The following is a 20,935-nucleotide window of genomic DNA, read 5'->3' on the forward strand; positions in this document are numbered from 1 at the left end:
ACGTTCACTGTCAAATAGTTTTTCACCAGTAATTAGAAGTGGAATTTATAAACCTCAAATGAAATGATAAAAACTTCCGTGCCTGATTGAGAGTCGAAACCGGCACAAATCGTTATTGTTGACAATGAATGTAGAAATGTAAAAAAATTATTATTGCCTTTCACCTATGATTTGCAGTGCAAATGCTACGACTTGGTCTCCTGATGGAAATTTTTGCACCCACCAACTATTTAAAACCAGACCTGCGCCTTTCATGGAAACGCTGAAGAATTTGTAATGCTCGGGAAACAACAAAAGGACGGAACTGTATAGTCCAGAAAGGGTCAAAAACAGCGGAAAGGGATACCTGAGATGAACTCCCTGCTCATCACCAACACTCTCCAACATCTCAAGCTGAAATACGTACGCTGTGACATGGCGATTGGTACAGTAGTCAAATGCGTACTTTCGACATGATTTTGTAATCGCTGAAATGAAATCACATAAAAGTCAGCTACACTATTGACATTTTGGAATGATGCAGAAATTTCTTCAGGAAGTGTTGGCCCCTAGCTGAGCAGCTGTGATTTTGTACGAGTCTATGGTTACACTAATACTGGATCATACAAAATAAACTCGGCGACAGGTATCAATCAAATTTCCAGAAAGTTCTCCGGGTAGTGTTGTCGCATTTATTGCTGCAGTAGTTTGTCATTGTGTCAAGACCAGTTAATTATTTCGTACTGCTTAATTTTTGCGCTAGAGTTTTATATTTTTACTAAAAGAATGGTTTATGAGGATGTCATTCATGTTGTTTGTTGTGGTGTTCAGCCCTGAGACTGGTTTGATGCAGCTCTCCATGCTACTCTATCCTGTGCAATCTTCTTCATCTGCCAGTACGTACTGCAGCCTACATCCTTCTGAATCTGCTTAGTCTATTCATCTCTTGGTCTCCCTCTACAATTTTTACCCTCCACGCTGCCCTCCAATACTAAATTGGTGATCCCTCGATGTCTCAGAACATGTCCTACCAACCGTTCCCTTCTTCTAGTCAAGTTGTGCCACAGGCTCCTCTTCTCCCCAATCCTATTCAACACCTCCTCATTAGTTATGTGATCTACCCATCTAATCTTCAGCATTCTTCTGTAGCACCACATTTCGAAAGCTTCTATTCTCTTCTTGTCTAAACTATTTATCGTCCACGTTTCACTTCCATACATGGCTACACTCCATACAAATACTTTCAGAAACGACTTCCTGACATTTAAATCTATACTCGATGTTAACAAATTTTTCTTCTTCAGAAACGCTTTCCTTGCCATTGCCAGTCTGCATTTTATATCCTCTCTACTTCGACCATCATCAGTTATTTTGCTACCCAAATAGCAAAACTCCTTTACTACTTTAAGTGTCTCATTTCCTAATCTAATTCCCTCAGCATCACCCGACTTAACTCGACTACATTCCATTATCCACGTTTTGCTTTTGTTGGTGTTCATCTCATACCCTCCTTTCAAGACACTGTCCATTCCGTTCAACTGCTCTTCCAAGTCCTTTGCTGTCATTCTTAGACAGTCATTTATAGACAGTCATTTATGTTCAGACACTGGGCCCATTTTTATGCTGGAAGTATCGTTCTTTTACTGCAATTTCAAAAGTAATGTATTTTTTTTACCATGAGGTGATATTTAGCTACAAAGCAGCTTTGTTTATCCAATAAAATAGTTTTTTGAGGAGGTCATTCGTTATTATTCTGTTATTATTCACACCATTGATCTTGGCAAAGACGAGGCATGTCTTCAGTAAATGCAGCACAGGGGATCCCCCTGGATAAATTCCGTGTGGAAAAATTTACCAAAGGCTGTAGGGGAGTGGAAGGAGGCCTAAAAAAAGTGTCACTCAACTGCGTAAGGAAGTGCATACTTTTTCCTCGTGTTGCAGTCAACATTGATGCATATAGCCTGAAAGGGCATTATTAACTGAAACAAGTAGAGTCATGTATAAGGTCGTAGAGATTTAGTTTGATGTGTTGTAATACAGGCTGATATAAGTACATTTATCAGTCGTCATTCCTTATTTGAAGTTATAAACTGTTTTTGCAGTGATGTATTGAATGTTGTACATTGGAACGTTACAAGGATGATTGTTTCAACATTCAAAAACGGTGCATTAAACATTTTGTGAGTGTATGTGGTTTTTGCAGTGATGTATTGAATGTTGTACATTTGAAGGTTACAAGGATGATTGTTTCAACATTCAAAAACGGTGCATTAAACATTTTGTGTGTGTATGTGGTAAGTGCAGCGAAGAATTCACATCAGAAAACAGTTTTCTCATTTCGAATAGTATTCCTCTGATGTGACAGTTTACCAGTACGGTCCAATCGATTACTAGCAAATGTAATGAAATACGACCGTTTTACCTTCGTGCAATACTTGAATTCAATAGGAAATGTTGAGAAAGAAAAAAAGGATTAACTTAGGGTCAAACGTCCCATCGACTGCAAGACCATTAGAGTCAAAGCAGAATGCGGGGAAGGAAATCTACAGTTCCCTTTCAAAGGAAAGGTCTCAGAATTTGCGTTCATCGATTTAAGGAAATAAAGCAGAACGCAAATCAGGATGGTCAGGTGGACATTTCAACCACTGGGCCTTAACTTCATAAAAGGAAATTTTGTGGCCCCGAGAAAAAATGTACAATCAAAGGTTAATGTGTGTCCTCGGAATGTAACATCACGCATCTGGTGTGACGAAAGTGTTCTGTAGTAAGAAATCCTTCCAAGCAGTATGCCCATAGTAATTAGCATCTTTCGTAATCGTGGCTGGCTGCAAAGATTTTCATCGAGTCATTTCAACTGCTAGTACGTGCACATCAAACCAAAAGACAGAAGTAATTGTGATTTTATCGTCTGCGTATGTCTTGTCATCAAAGACGGTTGGTGTTGGTTTCGACTTGACCAGATACCAAAGTTTTCAAGGCATCATTTCAGGTTAAAACATGTCACTCCTAGCAACTGTCGAAACAGAATTCGACAATCAACGTCTCCTTATTTGCAGTAAGCAACGATGCTGCGAGCAGGCTCACATTCCCGCCCCTCACGGAACTTTTCGTCGCGTTATTTCCAGTTCAGACATGTGCACATGTCGCTACAGGTCAACTGAGGAGATGTTTAACGTGTGTTTGTGACTAGAAAACAATGATACGTACTTGATTCAAATCCCAGTAAAGGAACAAAATTATTTGCCTCACCGTTTCAGGTTGTCATCTCGCTAACAACGAAACATGTGGATATATAACGTGTTATTGTGCCTAGTTAACAATCGTATTAAGTGCTGGGTTCAAATTGGCATCCAACCCAAAACTTAGTGAAACTTCAAGATTTCAGTGTTTAGATACGTGCACGCTAGCTTACCTGTGACTGAAACGATATCTAAGACCTTTGGTATTTAGTTAACAGAGACAACGGTTGTTCGATTTGAGTCCTGGATGTCAGTGTGAACAAACGTTTTCGTCACGTAATTTCATGGTGAAAGTTAGTTTCTAAAATGTCATTTACTGCAGTAAACTTGAGTTTACAGGTGCTGAAGACTGTCATCTAATAATAACACTTTTTCTGGTATTGACGTTATTGAGATATTAGTCTGATTGTGGACTGACAGCCTTACAGATCAGTATTCTCAAGTGGTCTCTTGCAGTAACCAGTTTGAACAGTGAAACGCCCACACCAGAAAAGAGAGCAGAGGGACGGCAAGACAGTAACACTAAGTGCGTGCATACAAATCAGGTGGAGTGGAACTCAGGCCATTTGGATAATTTGGAGGGTGATAGTACATGAGCTGACCTGTCCAGTAATTCTGTATGTATCTTAATCCTGCACTTGATTTTGAACTACCTGTTGTATGGTGTCGTCATCAACTGCTGTAGGGAGCTCAGGCGTGCATCTGAATGTCATTAACTCAACGGCAATTCATCTGTATAAACTGGACCGCTATCGCAGCATTCGGCACCTGTCGTCTGCCAGTTGCCAGTGTGTGCACGGTCCCTCAGCAGGGCTGGCTGTAGTGAGCCACCCCCACATCCTCACATGGATACGCCAGCAAGCTCACACTCTGCTCTATGTGCAGCACACCAGCCGTCACCGCCACTACCGCCACTGCCATCACCGCCACTATCGCCACCACCGCCACCACCACCACTGCCAACGCATCCCGCCAGACACCTGCTGCAGCTGCACTTCCCACATCTCCTCCACCTGGAGAAGCCACTGTCTCTCACATGCGGTGAGTTCCCTCACTACACACACACGCACACACACATTAGCACTACATTGTACAGAAGGTAGAAAAACAGAGAAAGGAAATGTAAAGGATCGGTCTGGATTCAGTGAGAGTCAGCAAAATGAAATGGAAAGAAAATCATAACATATGGTCAGATGAATAATTGGGCAGTATCCACAGAATGAGGAAGTTGTATTATGAGAGAAAGGTCAATTAAAAATGGTTTGGTAGGGAAAGCAGTGATCTGTTGTGAACATTTCAGTGATATATTCCCATCAGAACCAGTAAACCAATCCAACGATAACTCTGGCATGCAAGGCGACGTCACACACGGAAAATCCAGTCACAGAGAGGGATTATGAGAGCACTTGATGCGTAACACTGTATTTAAAGAGACATAAACATCTAAAAATCATGGTGTATTGGAATTCTGTAGCACAGGACAAGTAAAGACAGATTTATTTATGAGACAATTTAGGGTCGTTGGTAGAAAGAAAAGAGGAGAAAGGATCCTAGACCCCTGGATTAAACTTGTGCTAGTAACAAGAATTACTCTGTTCAAGAATCAAAACAAAAGCAGTAGTTGGCAGAGGTGGTCTCTTAAGCCTAAGCTCCTCAGGGTTTGGACCAAAATGATTGTACCACTTTATTTTGCTATAACAGGTAGTCAGAGTCACAACAGACATGCAAAACAGAAACTCTGCCAACTGTAGAACACATTTCTGTCTGTCAACACACTTAGAGCGCTGAGATCCCATCATTTATTTCTGGGAAGAGGGGGTGCAGGGTCGACTCTTCACCACAGAGCAGCATTTGCATCCAAAGTCTCCAGTTATTTGTTGGATGTAGTACAATCTTTGTCTTTGTCTACAGTTTTTACTCTCTGCTGCTTCCACCACTACCATGGCAGTTATTCCCTGATGTCTTCAGATATATCCCACTTTCCACAGTTCCTTTCTTATCTAATTCTCAACATACTTTTATTGCATCCCAATTTGAATGCTCCAAGTCACTTCTCTTCCTGTATCTCCCATAATCCATTATTCATTTTCATACAAACTGTGCTCCAAATGTACATTTTCAGATATTCTATCACAAAATTGGGGCCTATCTTTGGCAGCAGTAGCCTTGTTTTGCCTGGAATGATCTGTTTTCCTCTGTTACATTACTTCATATAACAATCTCGCTCTGTCCCTCAGTGTAAATTGGCTTCCCAGGTAGCAGAATCACTTAAATTCATTTACTTTGTGGTCCCTAATTTTGACATTAAGTTTGACACTGATGTTATTTCTGTTACTCCCCAATACTTCCACCTTTCTTTAGTTTCAACCATAATTCTGTGCTCATCCACTCGGGTACTTCTTTCTCACTTTCAGTGAACATGGTAATAACACCAGTGAATTTTATCAATGAAATACCTTCACCCTCAATTTTCATTAAAGTCCTGGAAGTTTATTCAGTTCTGCGAACGATTCCTTGATGTTCAAACTGAACCCTTGGCGATACTAAGTCGGTCCCTGTTTTGCACCCTTTTAATGACAGTATTTCTTGCTTCAGTTTTTGCGGTTCTGTGTTGATTATTGTACATACAGTAATTTATATAATCTGCCTGTATTCTATATCTCACTCGTAGTTTTTGAGATTTCACACATGTCGCATTACTTTACATTATCAATCTTTTTAAAGGTGGCCTAATGCAATGAAGGCTGCGTGATTTTCTTTAAACTTTGCTTCCCTTTTGAAGTGTAAGATTAGATCTGCCTCTCTGGAGCTTTTACCTTTGTTAAATCCAAACTTACTTTCTTGTACATATTAATCTTGTCAGCAATTAGGATTCATAAAATGTTTAACTCATTGTGCGAAATCGTTCGTATTTAGTGGTCCTTACTCGCATGTGGAGTGTGTAGATGATATTTTTCTGGAAATTTGTCGCTAGGTCTATAGTCCCATAGATTCTACAGATGAAGTTGAATAGTTGTTTCATTGCAGCCTTCTGCAAGCACCATATAAACTGCAAGGGAATGTTTTCCAGCTCGACTTTCAATTTTCCTTACATCATGTCATTCAATAGTCCCACCCCTCATGGAGGTGCTCAGTGTACTTTTGTCAGCCATCCCTTTCTCTCCCCCCTCCCCTCCCTCTCTCTCACTCTCTCTCCCACTTTCTTTCCCCCCACCCCCCCCTGCACTTAGCAGCGGAATTCTTTTCTAACTCTTAAACCCAAACCTGCAGATGTCAGACACTCAGATCAGTACCAAAATTTGCAGGTCGATAGCTTATCAACAAAAACTGCGGTTTAGTTCGTGCTGTCTGCTGTTGTCCAGCAGAGTGTACGTAAACGTTAATTAAAAGTAACACCAGGACTACAGAGCACTTCACAAGCGTAACTGTGAGTATGTAACGTATGTTGCTTTCATGTGGAAGTTGATAGAGCCTAAGACTCCTGTATCAAAGATCATGGGTTCACAACCCAACTACCCTAGTTTTTTTACCGTATTATGTGTGAAAGTGCTATATGGGACGACGCGCTTTTTTTTGGGTCATCAGTCTTCTAACTGGTTTGATGCGGTCCACCAGTAATTCCTCTCTTGTGCCAACAACTTCTTCATGACAGAGTAGCACTTGCAATCTATGTCCTCAATTATTTGCTGTATGTATCCCAGTCTCTGTCTTTCTCTGCAGTCCTTGGCCTCTGTAACTCCCTCTGCTACCATGGAAGTCATTCGCCGATTTCTTAGCAGATGTGCTACCATTCTGCCCCTTCACGTTGTCAGTGTTTTCCATATATTCCTTTCCTCTCCAATTCTACACAGAATGACTTCATTCCTTACCTCGTCAGTCCACATAATTTTCAACATTCGCCAGTAGCACCACATCTCAAATGCTTAGATTCTCTATTCCAGTTTTCCCACAGTCCATGTTTCACTATCATGCAGTCCTGTACTCCATATGTACATTCTTACAAATTTCTTCCTCAAATTAAGGCCTATGTTTTATATCAGTAGAATTCTCTTGATCAGGGCTACTCTGCTTTTGATATCCTCCTTGCTCCATCCATGTTTGGTTATTTTGCTGCCCAGGTAGAAGAATTCTTTAACTTCATCTACTTCATGACCATCAGTCCTAATTCAGTTTCACTCAGGATAGCAATATCATCATCATATCATATCATTGATATCCTTTCATCTTGAATTTTAATTCCCCTCCTGATCCTTTCTTTTATTTGCATCATTGCTTCTTCGTTGTACAGATTGAACAGTAGGTGGGAAGACAAGATCCCTGCCGTACACACTTTTTAATCCAAGCGCTTTGTTCTTGGTCGTTCACTCTTATTATTCCTCTTTGGCTCTTGCACGTATTGTATACCACACATCTCTAGCTATAGCTTAGCCCTATTTTTCTCAGAATTTCGAACACCTTGCACCACTTTACATTGTCGAACACTTTGTCCAGGTCGTCAAATCCCATGAACGTGTCTTGATTTTTCTTTAGTCTTGCTTCCATTATCAACCACAATGTCAAAATTGCCTCTCTAGTGCCACTACCTTTTCTAAAGCCAAACTAATTGTCATCTAGCACATCCTCCATTTTTTTCCCCATTCTTCTGTATATTATTCTTGTCATGGACTTGGATGCATGAGCTGCTGAGCTGATTGTGTGGTAATTCTCGCACTTGTCAGCTCTAGCAGTCTTTGTATTGTGTTGATGGTAATTTTCCGAAGTCCTAAGACACACAAATTCTAGACACCAACGTGAATAGTTGCCATTTCTCCCAATGATTTTAGAAATTATGATATGTTCTGCCTTACTGGATCTTAAGCCTTCCAAAGCTCTGTTATATTCCGATTCTAAAACTGGAGATGCTCATGACATGTAAAATGGCTGTTTGGAGTTCACAACAATGTTATCTTGGTAGCCCGCTTTCGGTTCATTTCACTGAAAGCAGTAAAGCTGTAGTGTGCTTCAGTAGTTTCACAGAATATACAACCAGAACAGAAAAATAAAGAAACAATTGCATCGCACATGTGGAAGTAACAGCAATAACAATAATTAATAATACACAACATAACAAGATCAATGATAAGTACATGATGTTCAACTAACGAAGCAAAAGAAGCAGACTGTCAAAAGAACATTGTTTCAAACTCCGAAAAGTCTTTGTACATGTCAGGAAAATCTCGTTCCATGTAACAGCTTCGCCCCAACACAGTTAAAAAAAATGTTGTCACCAGTGGGATTTGAACGTTATACCTTCTCATCCATGCGAGATCTAGGATGCAGTTACTCACAGATGCGCTTTTCCCATGCTTAGTAGCTCTCGTGATACTTTTAATTACCCTTTACACGTCCTGTTTTCGTTCATACTCCATCGACATAACAGCTTTTGGCACCGATCTGAGAGTCTGACATCTGGAAGGATGGGTGTTAGTGTTGTCATCCCCGCATTTAATTTCACAGAAGGATCTTTAGGCTTTTCTATGTGCTGATTGCGTGCATCCTACGATCACTTTTTGTTTATTTACCTGAAACTTATTGCAGTCATTCTACTTCATCGTCCCTCGAACTTAGAATTACATTCTTTAGCGACCTGTAATACTTTATTCCTGGCTTTCCCTGACTATTTTAGTACTTCTGTCTTTCATCAAACATTTTATGTATTTTTTCGTTTGCTCAGATTTCTTCAGAGTTGCCTTCCTTGCTCCAACATTTCTCTGTTCAATTTTCGTGTTTCGCGTTGTCAGTGACACCAGCTGCTGAAATTCCAGCTGAGACATTCATTATCACATTACCTACAGTCTCACAGAAGTTGAAAAACCCATTTCATTCGTCAGCTCTTCAGTATCCCATTTATCTGCACATTGATTGCTCCTAACAGTTCTTTTCAGTTTGTTCACCACCATAACTAACTGACCCTAGGTCTGCTCGTGCGTACCTCTTGCAATTTATCGGATTCTCTATCTGGGAATGACATAATACAGCTGGAACCTTCCAATTCTTCCAGGTCTATTTTATACACCAAATATATACCACCACCTTCCTCCTTAACCTTTTTGATAGCCAGAGACGCTGAGGCGCTGAAGCAGTCATACAAATATCACAGAACTGAAAGTGTAGACTTGCAGTAATCCCGCCACACAGAGCAGGGGGTCTCTCACACAGGAAGCGGTGTGGACAGAACCAGCTGCAAACTGATGAGCAAGTCCCACAGAGGACTGTTCAGTAATGACTGCACATGGTAAGCCAAATGTCTTGCAATTTTTTCTGGAGCTGCTGTCCTACAGGTCATACATATTTCAAAAGTGGTTGTTAAATAAGGAAATTTAGAAGTAGTTCAAAGTGTTAATCACGATATTTTTCAAAGTTTGGAAGAGCCACTTCTCCTTAACATTTGACTGTCTGTTACCATTATAACAAGTATACAGACAGACAGACGTACAAATGCCTCTACCTGAAGCCCATACTTTGGTCTGTACTGGTCTCAGATGCCACACTTCAGGGATTGGTACCCAACCAGTCCTAGGACGTTTATTATATATAGTAAAACGACAATATCTAAAAGGGTGCACATGAATTGCGAGGTAGTCAAGTTATGTGGGTCACGTACAAAGAGGCACAATCCAGTTCAGATCATTCGGACACTTTTGAGAACGATAGTACCAGAGTTGGCCGGTACAGTGGGTCTGTAATTAAATTCTGTGTAAGTGCCAGGCACTGTATGTACATTTTCTTCATGCTTGATTTTGAACTTCCTGTTGTGTGGTATGGTGAGAAACTGCTGTGGGGAACTCAGGTGGTGCAACTGAATGTGATTATCGCACTGGTAATTCATTTGTATTTACTGGACCGCTACTCCTGTTGTCGGCGTGTATGAGTGTGTGTGTGCACAGCAGTGAGCCGTCCCCAGGACCCCACGAGGACACGCCTGCTCACACTGTGCCTCTCTCTCTTTCTGTGTGTGCAGCCCACCAGACGCTGCACAGCTGAGGCCCGCCACCACCTCCACCACCACCACCACAGCCGCTGCCGCGACCACCACCACCACCACCGCCACCGCCGCCGCCACCACCACCACTGCCGGCACAACCCGCCAGACTGCTGCTGCTGCTGCTGCACCGCCCACGACGCCTGCACCTGATGACGCCACTGTCTCTCACTTGCGGTAAGTTCTCACCATACACACACACACACACACACACACACACACGACCATTCTGTGGTAGATAAGATTTAAATACCGAAAAGCAAAGTGTAAATGCTGAGTCTAGAGTTAATGACGGTCAGCAAAGCGAACTGGCACTAAAATCAGAACAATACAGTCAGATGAATAATGGGGCTGTATTGACATGATAGGAGGTTGTATTGAGAGAGAGAGAGAGAGTCATTAAGAATAGGTTGGTAGGGAAAATAGTGAGTTATTGTCAACAGTTCAGTGATTTATTCTCATGCAACGAATGTCAGCGATAATTCACGCACATACTCCAACGTCGTACACAGAAAATCTGGTGGCAGGGAGCCACTGTGACTGCACTGAATGTGTGACTCTCTCTGTCAAAAGAGGTAAACGTCCAGCACTCTTGGCATATTGGAATGGTCTAGTAGGGGTCAGATAAACACATGTTTGTGGGACCATTTGGGTGGCTGGCAGGACTGAGACAGGACAAAAAGAAAAACAAATATTTGCCATAAAATTTCCGCTAATAACAACAAATATGCTCGTCAAGCAGCAAAGAGAAGCAAATGTCGGCAGAGCATCAGCTCGTCATGGTGTGGACGACTTTGGTCGACCCGCCGCAGTATGGAGTAACAGCCAGTCCCAGTAACAACACACATGCGAAGCAGAAACGCTGCCTGCTGTTGACCATGTTTCTGATTGTGTGAACAACGAGTTTAAAGTGCTGTGAGCACCCAGAGTCCACACTTACTTGTGCTGTGCACTCCTATCTCTGTACTGCCCTACAGGTTTTACCCTCTACAGCTACCTCTAGCACCATGGCAGTTGACCTCTGATGACTTCACATGTAACCTATTACGCTGACCCTTGTACATGTCACATATTGTTACCCTCACCTATTCTGGAGGGACGTTTCAGTGTTCCTCTGGTATGAGTTCACCTAATTTCAACATCCTCCAATAGCACCGATTTAGGATGCTTCGATTTCTTTCTCGTTTTTTCCCGTAATCCACGATTCATTTTCATACAGTACTTTGTTACAAACATACATTCAGAGGTTTCTTCCCCAGTTAAGGACTATCTTTTGTACCAGTAGCCTTGTTTTGCGAGGTATGTCCTGTTTTCGTGTGCTAGATAACTTTTTATAACCACCTCGCCTTGTCCCTAAGTGTAAATACGCTTTGCACATAGCAGAATCCCTGCAATTTGTCAGCTTCGTGGTCCTTAATTCTGATGTTATTTCCGCCACTCCCCAATATTTTCCTCTTTCTTCTGTTCATTAATCCTAACTCAGTGATCATTCGACTATTTATTACATTCACCAACTCCAGTGATTCTTTCTCACTTTCAGTGATAGAAATATCGCCAGGAAATTTTATCAACGAAATGATTTTTACCCTAATTAAATTCCTGGAAGTTTCTTCAGTTCCACCAACGATTCTTTAGTGTTCAGGCTGAATATTTGTGGAGACTACCAGCATCGCTGTCTTTCACCATCTTTAAACAAAGCACCAATCCTTCCTGATTGCTGTACATATTCTGTGTTATCTGCTGTTCCCTATGTCTTATACCTATTTTTTTTTAAAGTTCCGTACACTTTCACTATTTCACATTGTCAAACGTCATTTAAAGATCTACAAACCCAATAAAGATCTCCATTTTTCTTGCACATTCCTTCCACTATCAGGTCGAAGGTCTGATAGGCCTCTCTCGATCCTTTACTCCAAATTTAGTGTGCGCAAACAGATCCTCAGTTTTATCTTCGATTCTTCTGCGTGTTATAAGTATTCTTGTTAGTAATTTGGATTAATGAGCTGTGTAGCTCACTGGGCGATAGCTGTCGCAATATCGACCCTTGCTCGCCTCTGTAGTGTTTGGATGGTGTGTTTCTGGCAGTCTGTTGTTACGACTCCTGTGTCATGGATCCTACAGACAAAACTGAATTGTCGTTTGATTTTCACCTTCCCAAATGATCATGTAAGTTCCAAGGGAATGTTAACTAACCGTTCCACCTTGTTTGTGTGCAAGTTTTCCAGAGCTTTGTGAAATGATGAGTGTAACGGCCAGTCCCCTACGTTTTCCAATTCGGCTTCCACCTCTTCTTCTGTCACGTTATCTGTTAGTTCCTCCCACTCAAAGAGGTCTTTAACGTACTATGTTCTGCCACCTGCTCTCTCTTGCGCGTTTAAAACACTCTTTGTGTAGTCATCCTTGCATTTAATTTCACTGAAGGTTGTTCCGACTTTTGCATGTGCTGAATGCGTCCTTCCTATGTTCCTTTCCTTTTCGATTTCTTCTAATTCTTCCTGCAGTCATCCTACTTTTACTTCCCTCAAATTTCCGACTGATTTCATTTCAACACTGTGACCTCAGACTTAGTTCCTGGAGTGGCAGAGAATCGTCCTGACGCATTTACTTGATATTTTCCTGTCGTTACCATTGAACATTCCGAATGGTCTTTAAATAAGGTATGGTATAGATTGGAAGATTTATGTTTCCGAGTGCAGAAAGCTCGTTCCAAGCTGAAACTACAGCCACTTTAACCATTTACACCGAAAATTATCCAACTTGACCCCCACGGGGTCAAGGAGCGAGCTACATGTGATGGTTCTCCGATAGCTCGGGGGTGAAGCATTAACCCTTTAAAGGGCTGACTGTGTTAGATGTAGGCTGAAATCTCGCTGGAAAGAATTTTTTATTTCTTCTGTAACAAAGTTATCCTCAGGCAGACCCACAACCAGTTAAGAAGTTCTTAGAAAACGTCTCCACATAAGTTTTTTTCCTAAATTGATTCAGTGCACTGTAGGTCTAAAAGTGAAAAAAACTTATGGATTTGAAAACGTAGTTGCTGTTGTTTCGTCTTCTCCAGAGATAATTTCTAGTTTTTTTTTTAAATGCTGAAACAAGTGTAGTCACTCAATTGGGGCACTGAATAACTTGTTAACTTGAGTTCGTTATATGTGTGCACCCACTGCTACTTTTCCACACATACTTTCGTGGTAGTCGTGTGACACAACTTCATTGTGACTGTGGGCTGAACATTGTCAAGGCCTCCTTTTGTGCAGGAAGGGCACAATATCTCGCCAACTCACGACTATTTATGGGCGTTTGTGCTATGGGAACATTGTTTTACTCTAGAATATTTTTGTTGTAAGGTTAACATGGTAAGTAGCAATACGTTCGCGTTACTACAGCGTATACCTCATTGTTTTCTTTTCTAGGTTTACTGAACACTACAGCTAAATGTAAGAAATAGCATTAGGAATGTAGTCTCCCAAATTATCTAACGTTATAGAACTTGCATAGTATTCATTAGATTGTTTCATTTTCTTAACACATTTTTAATGCTTTTTCTTTGGTCACTGATCAGATTTCCTTGTACTGTGTATTTTTCTGATTGGAAACATTATGTTATTCGCAACTTGTAATCGGTGTTACACTGTCTTTGGTGATGCCAAGGACCGTATCTGTAAGGGAAAGCGCTTTAAGTGAATGGTATTAAAAATAAAGTTATTAAGTTATAATGTAGATAGTGTCTACATCTACATCTACATCCATACTCCGCAAGCCACCTGACGGTATGTGGCGGAGGGTACCTCGAGTACCTCTATCGGTTCTCAATTCTATTCCAGTCTCGTATTGTTCGTGTAAAGAAAGATTTTCAGTAGGCCTCTGTGTGGGCTCTAATCTCTCTGATTTCATCCTCATGGTCTCTTTGGCAAATATATGTAGGAGGGACCAATATACTGCTTGACTCTTCGGTGAAGGTTATGTTCTCGAAACTCCAACAAAAGCCCGTACTGAGCTACTGAGTGTCTCTCCTGCAGAGTCTTCCACTGGAGTTTATCTGTCATCTCCGTAACGCTTTCGCGATTACTAAATGATCCTATAACGAAGCGCGCTGCTCTCTGTTGGATCTTCTCTATCTCTTCTATCAACCCTATCTGGTACGGATCCCACACTGTTGAGCAGTATTCAAGCAGTGGACGGACAAGTATACTGTCCCCTACTTCCTTTGTTTTCGGACTGCATTTCGTTAGGATTCGTCCAATGAATCTCAGTCTGGCATCTGCTTTACCGGCGATTAATTTCATATGGTCATTCCATTTTAAATCACTCCTAATGCCTACTCCCAGACAATTTATGGAATTATCTGCTTCCAGTTGCTGACCTGCTATGTTGTAGCTAAATAATATGGTATCTTTCTTTCTATGTATTCGCAGCACATTACACTTGTCTACATTGAGATTAAATTGCCATTCCCTGCACCAGGCGTCAATTCGTTGTGCTGAAAAAGCGAATCACTCCTGGTGAATGAGCTGCATCTCTACAGCACAAGTTTTACCCATACCACGTGAAACAGCAGCAAGATTTCTGTCAGCTACGAGTCATTCTGTAACTCGTGGTAATATTTTTAAGATAAAGTTTGACACGTTGACCATCTCGGGCGGAAACGGGGAGGGATTAAACCTCACCGACTTTGGGAGAAAGTGAGAAACTATATTCGTGTGTTCCACACACGAGATGCGGAAGAAGACACACACGGCCCTCACGCCGCACTTACCAGACGAAATTACTCCCACTGTCTGGAATCCACCCACAGATGTACGGCACGTCGCGAATGGCTTTTATCATTTTGAACAATTTTGATTCCGACCCAGTTATACTCAAACCAGAGTTGGCCGTCAAATATGGTGAAAGTCAAGAACATGCACGTGGAATTAATGAGAAGCAAAAGCGGAAACGTGACTGTACACAAGTAGCCGCACTACAGCTGGAGGGCCACCTGCACAAACATCGGCACCCCTCACCTACCAACAAGTGTGAAAACTACTCGGAAGAGGGCAGTAAACAGGAAGGTAGCAACCAAAGGGAAACTTGAGGCAGTCCACCTGGGTGGTCGGCAGCACGTGAGAGAATTACGGCCTGATAGCAGGCGAGGTTGGTACGAGCTCAAGTGAAGGACATCTGGTGAGTTATCAGACAATTGTTAGCCACAATAACACGAACTCTACTCCCAATACCTTGCCTTCCAATTTTTTTGAATCGTAGCGACGTGCCGTGTGAATAAAGGAATGCTGTAAACTGGCTAAGAGGACAGACAACGTACCACCTGCCAGCAGAGGGAAAGAAGACGGGCGGACGCTGGGTGGGTCGCCGCACGCACGCCGGCCACAAGCGGGCCACGGGGCGGCGTGTGCGCCGCTGAGGCGGAAAACTGCGAGAGGAACTTCGTAACATGCTTCAGTGCATACAGTTACTTGGTACAGTGTGCAAAGTGAATAGAAAAAGGCGTAAACGCAAGAACATCATAATAAATCGTCCTTAAGCTCTTTTGTGTTAACCGGTGTTTCTTACTGACTTACTTATTTTTAAGGAAACAGAAATCTAATTTAAAATACATAGGTCAGAAGCACTCTATTTTGTGTTGAAGGAATCTCGGAGGAAAAGCTGGTCCTCACGACAGAACACATGGTACTTTTTAGTAAACTTTATTTCACTTCGTTCCGTATGTCGAAACTCCTTTTGTCCAGAAGCGACTGCCCTGATTTCTGCTGTTCTGCGTTACATTCATCGTCACCCGCTGTATCAGGAATCGCAGCACGGAGCTTCCAGCGCGTGCAGTGCTCAGCGATGGCAGAAGACCAACTCTCCAAACGAGCCTCGGGGACCAAGGCATTGGGCGAGTTACAAGATGTTGCGAAATAAATCGGAAAGCAAACCATCGTGAACACAGAGCTTGGAAGGCGTCGCTCTCAGCTGGGTTAGTTTGTGTGCAAACATGGTCTTTCAGATGAAGTGCTAAACATAAAAAAAATTAGAAATAAAAAAAAATTATGTGCGAAAATAGCGCAGCGACTCTGACAGGTATGGGGGAGGCGTCGTGGCCAGACCTCGGAATGGTTAAAAAATTAAATGAAAGGAAAGGGGTTAAGGGCGCGAGTTTCTAGTCTGCATGTAGTGGATTCGAATACCGCAACTCGCATGAATTTTAATTCGTGGTAATAGTTGCTAGTTAGGAAAAAGTTGAAATGATTCTTGCTACATATGCTGAAGGTCTGGGTTCGTTTCTCACATCCGGCAATCATTTTTAACAAGCATAAGCAGCATCTCTCCCACCTCTGGTAGCCTGGACGAGAGTCGCTACAGGTTGGGCCCTGACAGAGGCGGAAGTCATGCCGGGTCGAAACTCTGTCACCAGTCGCCTTTCTTAAGCGATATTTTTTTTAAATCAATGAGCCAATCGCCGTACAAGGCCGCAGCGCACTTGACTCTTGCTGTATTCGAGCCTGAGACGTGGAAAATATTGACGATGGACTGGAATTCGAACTCAGATCTCCCTTTTCGTCACGTTTGATCACTTTCAGATGATGCATTTCCACTGCTTCATTGTCTCCACTTGACTGCAAAGTCATAAAGACATTCACAAGAGACACATCCCTGGGTTCAAATCCTGGCATGTCACTTTAAGTTGCAACATGAGCACAGCAAAATACATGTGAGAAATTATTCTGATTTTACCGATTCTCTGGGCTTTGTTAACAATAATGGTGGTCCCAAGTCAGACGGGCAGCTTTTCGTCCTGTCGTGTCAGTTTCAAACATGCCACTCCGAGCTACTGGTGAAAGAGAATAGTACAGTCAACGTATCTTTGTATGTAGCCAACAAGGATGTGTCTACGGTTCCATTCCTAGTAGGCAGAAAATTTTCATCATTGAATTTAAAATTATGACATGTCCACATTTCGCTGCTCAACGTCTACGCGTGACTAGAAGTCAGTGTCGATAGGTGTTGGTTTCGAATGCCCATTACACAAAACACTTTCGTCTCCTGGTTTCAGTTTGTCATCTCATTGCTGGTTAAAAATGACGATTTCTGACGTTTCATTGTGCTTAGTTAACCATCTGATTAAGTGCTGCGTTCGAATCTCCGGGAAACACGAAACTTTATGGCAGATCATTTCAAGTTTCAACTTGCACACTCTTTGTTACTTGTGACTGAAACCATACTTGAGATATTCCTTCTTTACTTGTTAGATTGCATTCCCGGATAGTAGCACAGTAAGAAAACTTTCGTCGTGTCATTTAAAGGAGGATGCTGCTTTGTGAGGTTTCATTTATTGCAATAAATTTGAATATGCATGCGTAATGGCTGTGTAATGTCCAATAACACGTTTCCTGGATTTGCATTATCGAAGTGTCAGTTTCCATGTAAGCCGATAATCACACAGAGCAGTTGTCTCTTGTGGCCTCATGCAGTGAACATTTTGTACAGGCAAAGACTGTACCGAAAACAGAGCAGAGGAACAATGTTACGAGGACTGATTACAAATCAGGCGAAACACAATTCAGATCGTTCCGTAAAGATTCTGGCGTGCAGCCGCATAAATTCAGCCTCTTCTCCTAATATTTCGGCTGAACACCGTCCCGCCACCTCCAGAGCGAGCCGTGGTGACTGACGCTGCCGCACTTAGTCCGTTCTTTTAAACCCGAGGACCGAACCACTGCGTAAAAGGACGCAGCAAGTCACTGCGTCTACTCTGAAGATGGCTGGACGGTATTCGGAGGAAATATTAGGAGAAGAGGCTGAACTTATGCGGCTGCACGCCAGAATCTTAATGGAAGAGTCCTTCCGCCACGAAAACATTAAGATGGACAACAGCTGAGGTCCTTCAGATCAATTTGAGCATGATAGTACATGTTAAATACATGTGCATATGCTATCAGGCCATAAAATCTGACACACAGAGAGGTTTTCATGTAGGTGGAGTTGCCAATTTGGTGTTTGTTATATCTGACATGTTTTGAATAAATTGTCTGTGTGTCAGTTTCGGTATTTGGTGAGGCTGTGTCAAGAAAACTGCCGGTGAGTGCAGTGAAATTCTTTTGGCTGTATATTAGAAAAGTGTCTCTTTGAAAACCAGGAAATGGGATTCTTCTTGTGTGTGACCTCTGGCAGTGAAGCTGCAGACAGAGACCAGTATTAGCTGCAAGAAGCCTGTTCTGTAGTGGAGGTGAGCGACTGGTTAGGTGTTGCGTCCCAAGAGCGGAGGAGCTGACTTGCAGGAATGAGTGTGACAAAATGTGGTAATGAAATTCTTTCAGAGGCTGTATGATGCTGTTTGTAATGGAAGATGAATGAAGATTTTTTTATGAGGGGGATAGAAACGATTTACTGTAATTTAATACATATACACAACTGCGCACTGTTTTGTACTCTAGGAGGGGGAGTATGGTAGGTTTGTTTCAGAACAGATTTGTATTCACAACAGATGTTTCCTCGTGTGGCTGTTTTCCTCATTTTGTGTGCTGTGTGTTTGCAGCAGAGAGTGGCAGTTTGTGTGTTTTTAGCAGGAGCCTCTCAGAAGAGGAGAGGGGCTGGAGGCTGGTCCAGGCGGCTGAGCGGGGGGCAGTGGGGCAGCTGAGGGCGCTGATCGCCGCAGGGGCCCACGTGGGGGCGAGGGGCGGGTGGGGGCAGACCGCCCTGCACTGGGCAGCGTACAGGGGAGACGTCGAGGCGGTGTGGCTGCTGGTGGGGGCGGGGGCGGCGGTGGACGCCAGGGATGGCGGTGGGTGTACGCCACTGCATTACGCGGCAGCCAACGGCCACGCAGAAGTGGTGGCTGCGCTGCTCGACGCGGGGGCCGACAGGGGGGCCACAACTGGTGATGGGGAGACAGCGCTGGACATCGCCAGGCAGTTCAACCACAGGCGGCTGGTGGAGATGCTGTCATGAGGCAGACAGTCCAGCAAACTCTGTGCAAAAAAACAAGAACTGAAAGAATTTGTACGAGAGTAACATTCATAATTTTTTAAATAAAGATCCAAAAAACTCCATCCTATCGTGACTCACTAATTTCAGCCCTCCTCAAGTAACATACACCACACAAATACTCTAAGGAACGTTGTAGCAAAACCCAGACAACGCCAGATAACAACAAAATAATTCAGGTAACAATGGACAATCCTTCTCTCAAGAAAAATGTCTCGAGTACACTTGCAGACTTAACTTGGCAAAAGTCAACAGTTCACTGTGAACAAACACAACTGCTGTATAATATCTGATCGCTCAAAAGTATTTCACACCAGTCTGCAAGGTGCTACATCAGACTATTCTAATTTGCAACAAACCGAGATTAACGCTATATCACTTCTATCACCAGAACTTTCGCTCCTGATATCAGACTCAATTTAGTTCTCCATATTCAACAAACATTCTAGTCTACCGTACCTGTTGTGTTTAATAACAATGACATAGTAGTAGCAGTATTCACACTACATAATGCGACTATCTTCTGGAACCATATTGTCAGTCTGCATTTAACTAAACACAATGAGACCACAACGTGACACGCATACAAAATGTGAAGGAAATCCTCTCTAACTAGTATTGTTGTCTGTACTTGACGTAAAAGATTGCAACAAGCAAAGTAATTCTAGCTGTATTCGAGACAGAACACCGAGGCCCGAGTTTCAGCACACGAAAGCAATTTCGCAACGACGCACGCGAGTCTCGAAACTCATCGGTCACAACGACACAGCTGAGACGGTGACGCAAGTCGTGGAGCTACAGGTAATAAAATTACACTTACCTTCACTCATACATCGAGTAAATAAGTGTAGTGGAGAGTGCACGCCTGTCAACTCAGTTGCTGTCACCTCATTTCATTCCCTGTGGCTGTGCTGCGGTCGCAGCTGACGCAGCTCGCCGCTCCCTGCCAGCCCGTGGCTCCTGCCACAACTGTCAGCGGCCTCTCTGCTTGTGAGGGGCCAGCAGGCAAACGGCAGAACAGTCCGTGAGGCCGTCACTCACACTTACTCACAAAGAGTACTGACAAGGCGCAGAAGAAATGCTCAGACACAGCATTGCCTTCACGAATCTTTTCAACAGTGAAATTTCTTCTCCGAGACGGTCGTTATTAACGTCTACACTGTAGCAAGGTTCGTCGTTTCCTACAAGCTCTTGGACTGGAGAATCGTTTTCGCTTATGTATTTCCACGGGAAACGGAATGTCTCCCTGTTGCATGTGGCTGCACGCGGTACAGTCAAGTTCCCTACAGCTGTGTAATAACGTGTCAAACATTTAGCTGAAAACTGTTCCTCGAGCTATGGTTTAAATCGTCCCCTGCTGCTCCATCAACAGAGCGTTTTCTTCTGCATTGCTGTTTCCCTCCTTCATCAATCATTACATTCAGTTCAGGTGATATTCCAATATTTTCTGCTACTTCGCAACTTCCTGCGTAAATAGTATCCCAACATTTCTCAGCTGATTTAATTCTTCCGCGAGACTCTTGTTAATACTACTTGAAACATACGTTTCTCCGGTTTGAAGTACAACATTACGTATGTTTATTGCACGTAATAATTTCAAATACTTATGAATGCTCCTTAGTTCAATGTGTTGCTCCCGCAGGGAAGTTATTAGCAAGTTCAACAGTCCATTGTAATCCCGGCAAATTCTCGGCAAATGGATGCATGGCACCTACCCACACAGACCCTCTCGTGC

The 20,935-nt window shown here is 42.7% G+C and overlaps 1 protein-coding gene across 1 annotated transcript; it reads left to right on the forward strand.

Annotated features, from left to right (window-relative positions):
- Positions 1 to 10,966: 10,966 nt before the first annotated feature.
- LOC126108302 (ankyrin repeat domain-containing protein 65-like) lies at positions 10,967 to 19,164 on the forward strand. The gene is made up of 2 exons (XM_049913524.1): positions 10,967 to 11,057; positions 18,752 to 19,164. Exons 1-2 carry the CDS (start codon positions 10,967 to 10,969, stop codon positions 19,162 to 19,164), a joined length of 504 nt encoding a protein of 167 aa, XP_049769481.1.
- The last annotated feature ends 1,771 nt before the right edge of the window (positions 19,165 to 20,935 follow it).

Source organism: Schistocerca cancellata, chromosome 11 (assembly GCF_023864275.1).
Source record: "Schistocerca cancellata isolate TAMUIC-IGC-003103 chromosome 11, iqSchCanc2.1, whole genome shotgun sequence".
NCBI lineage: Eukaryota > Metazoa > Arthropoda > Insecta > Orthoptera > Acrididae > Schistocerca > Schistocerca cancellata.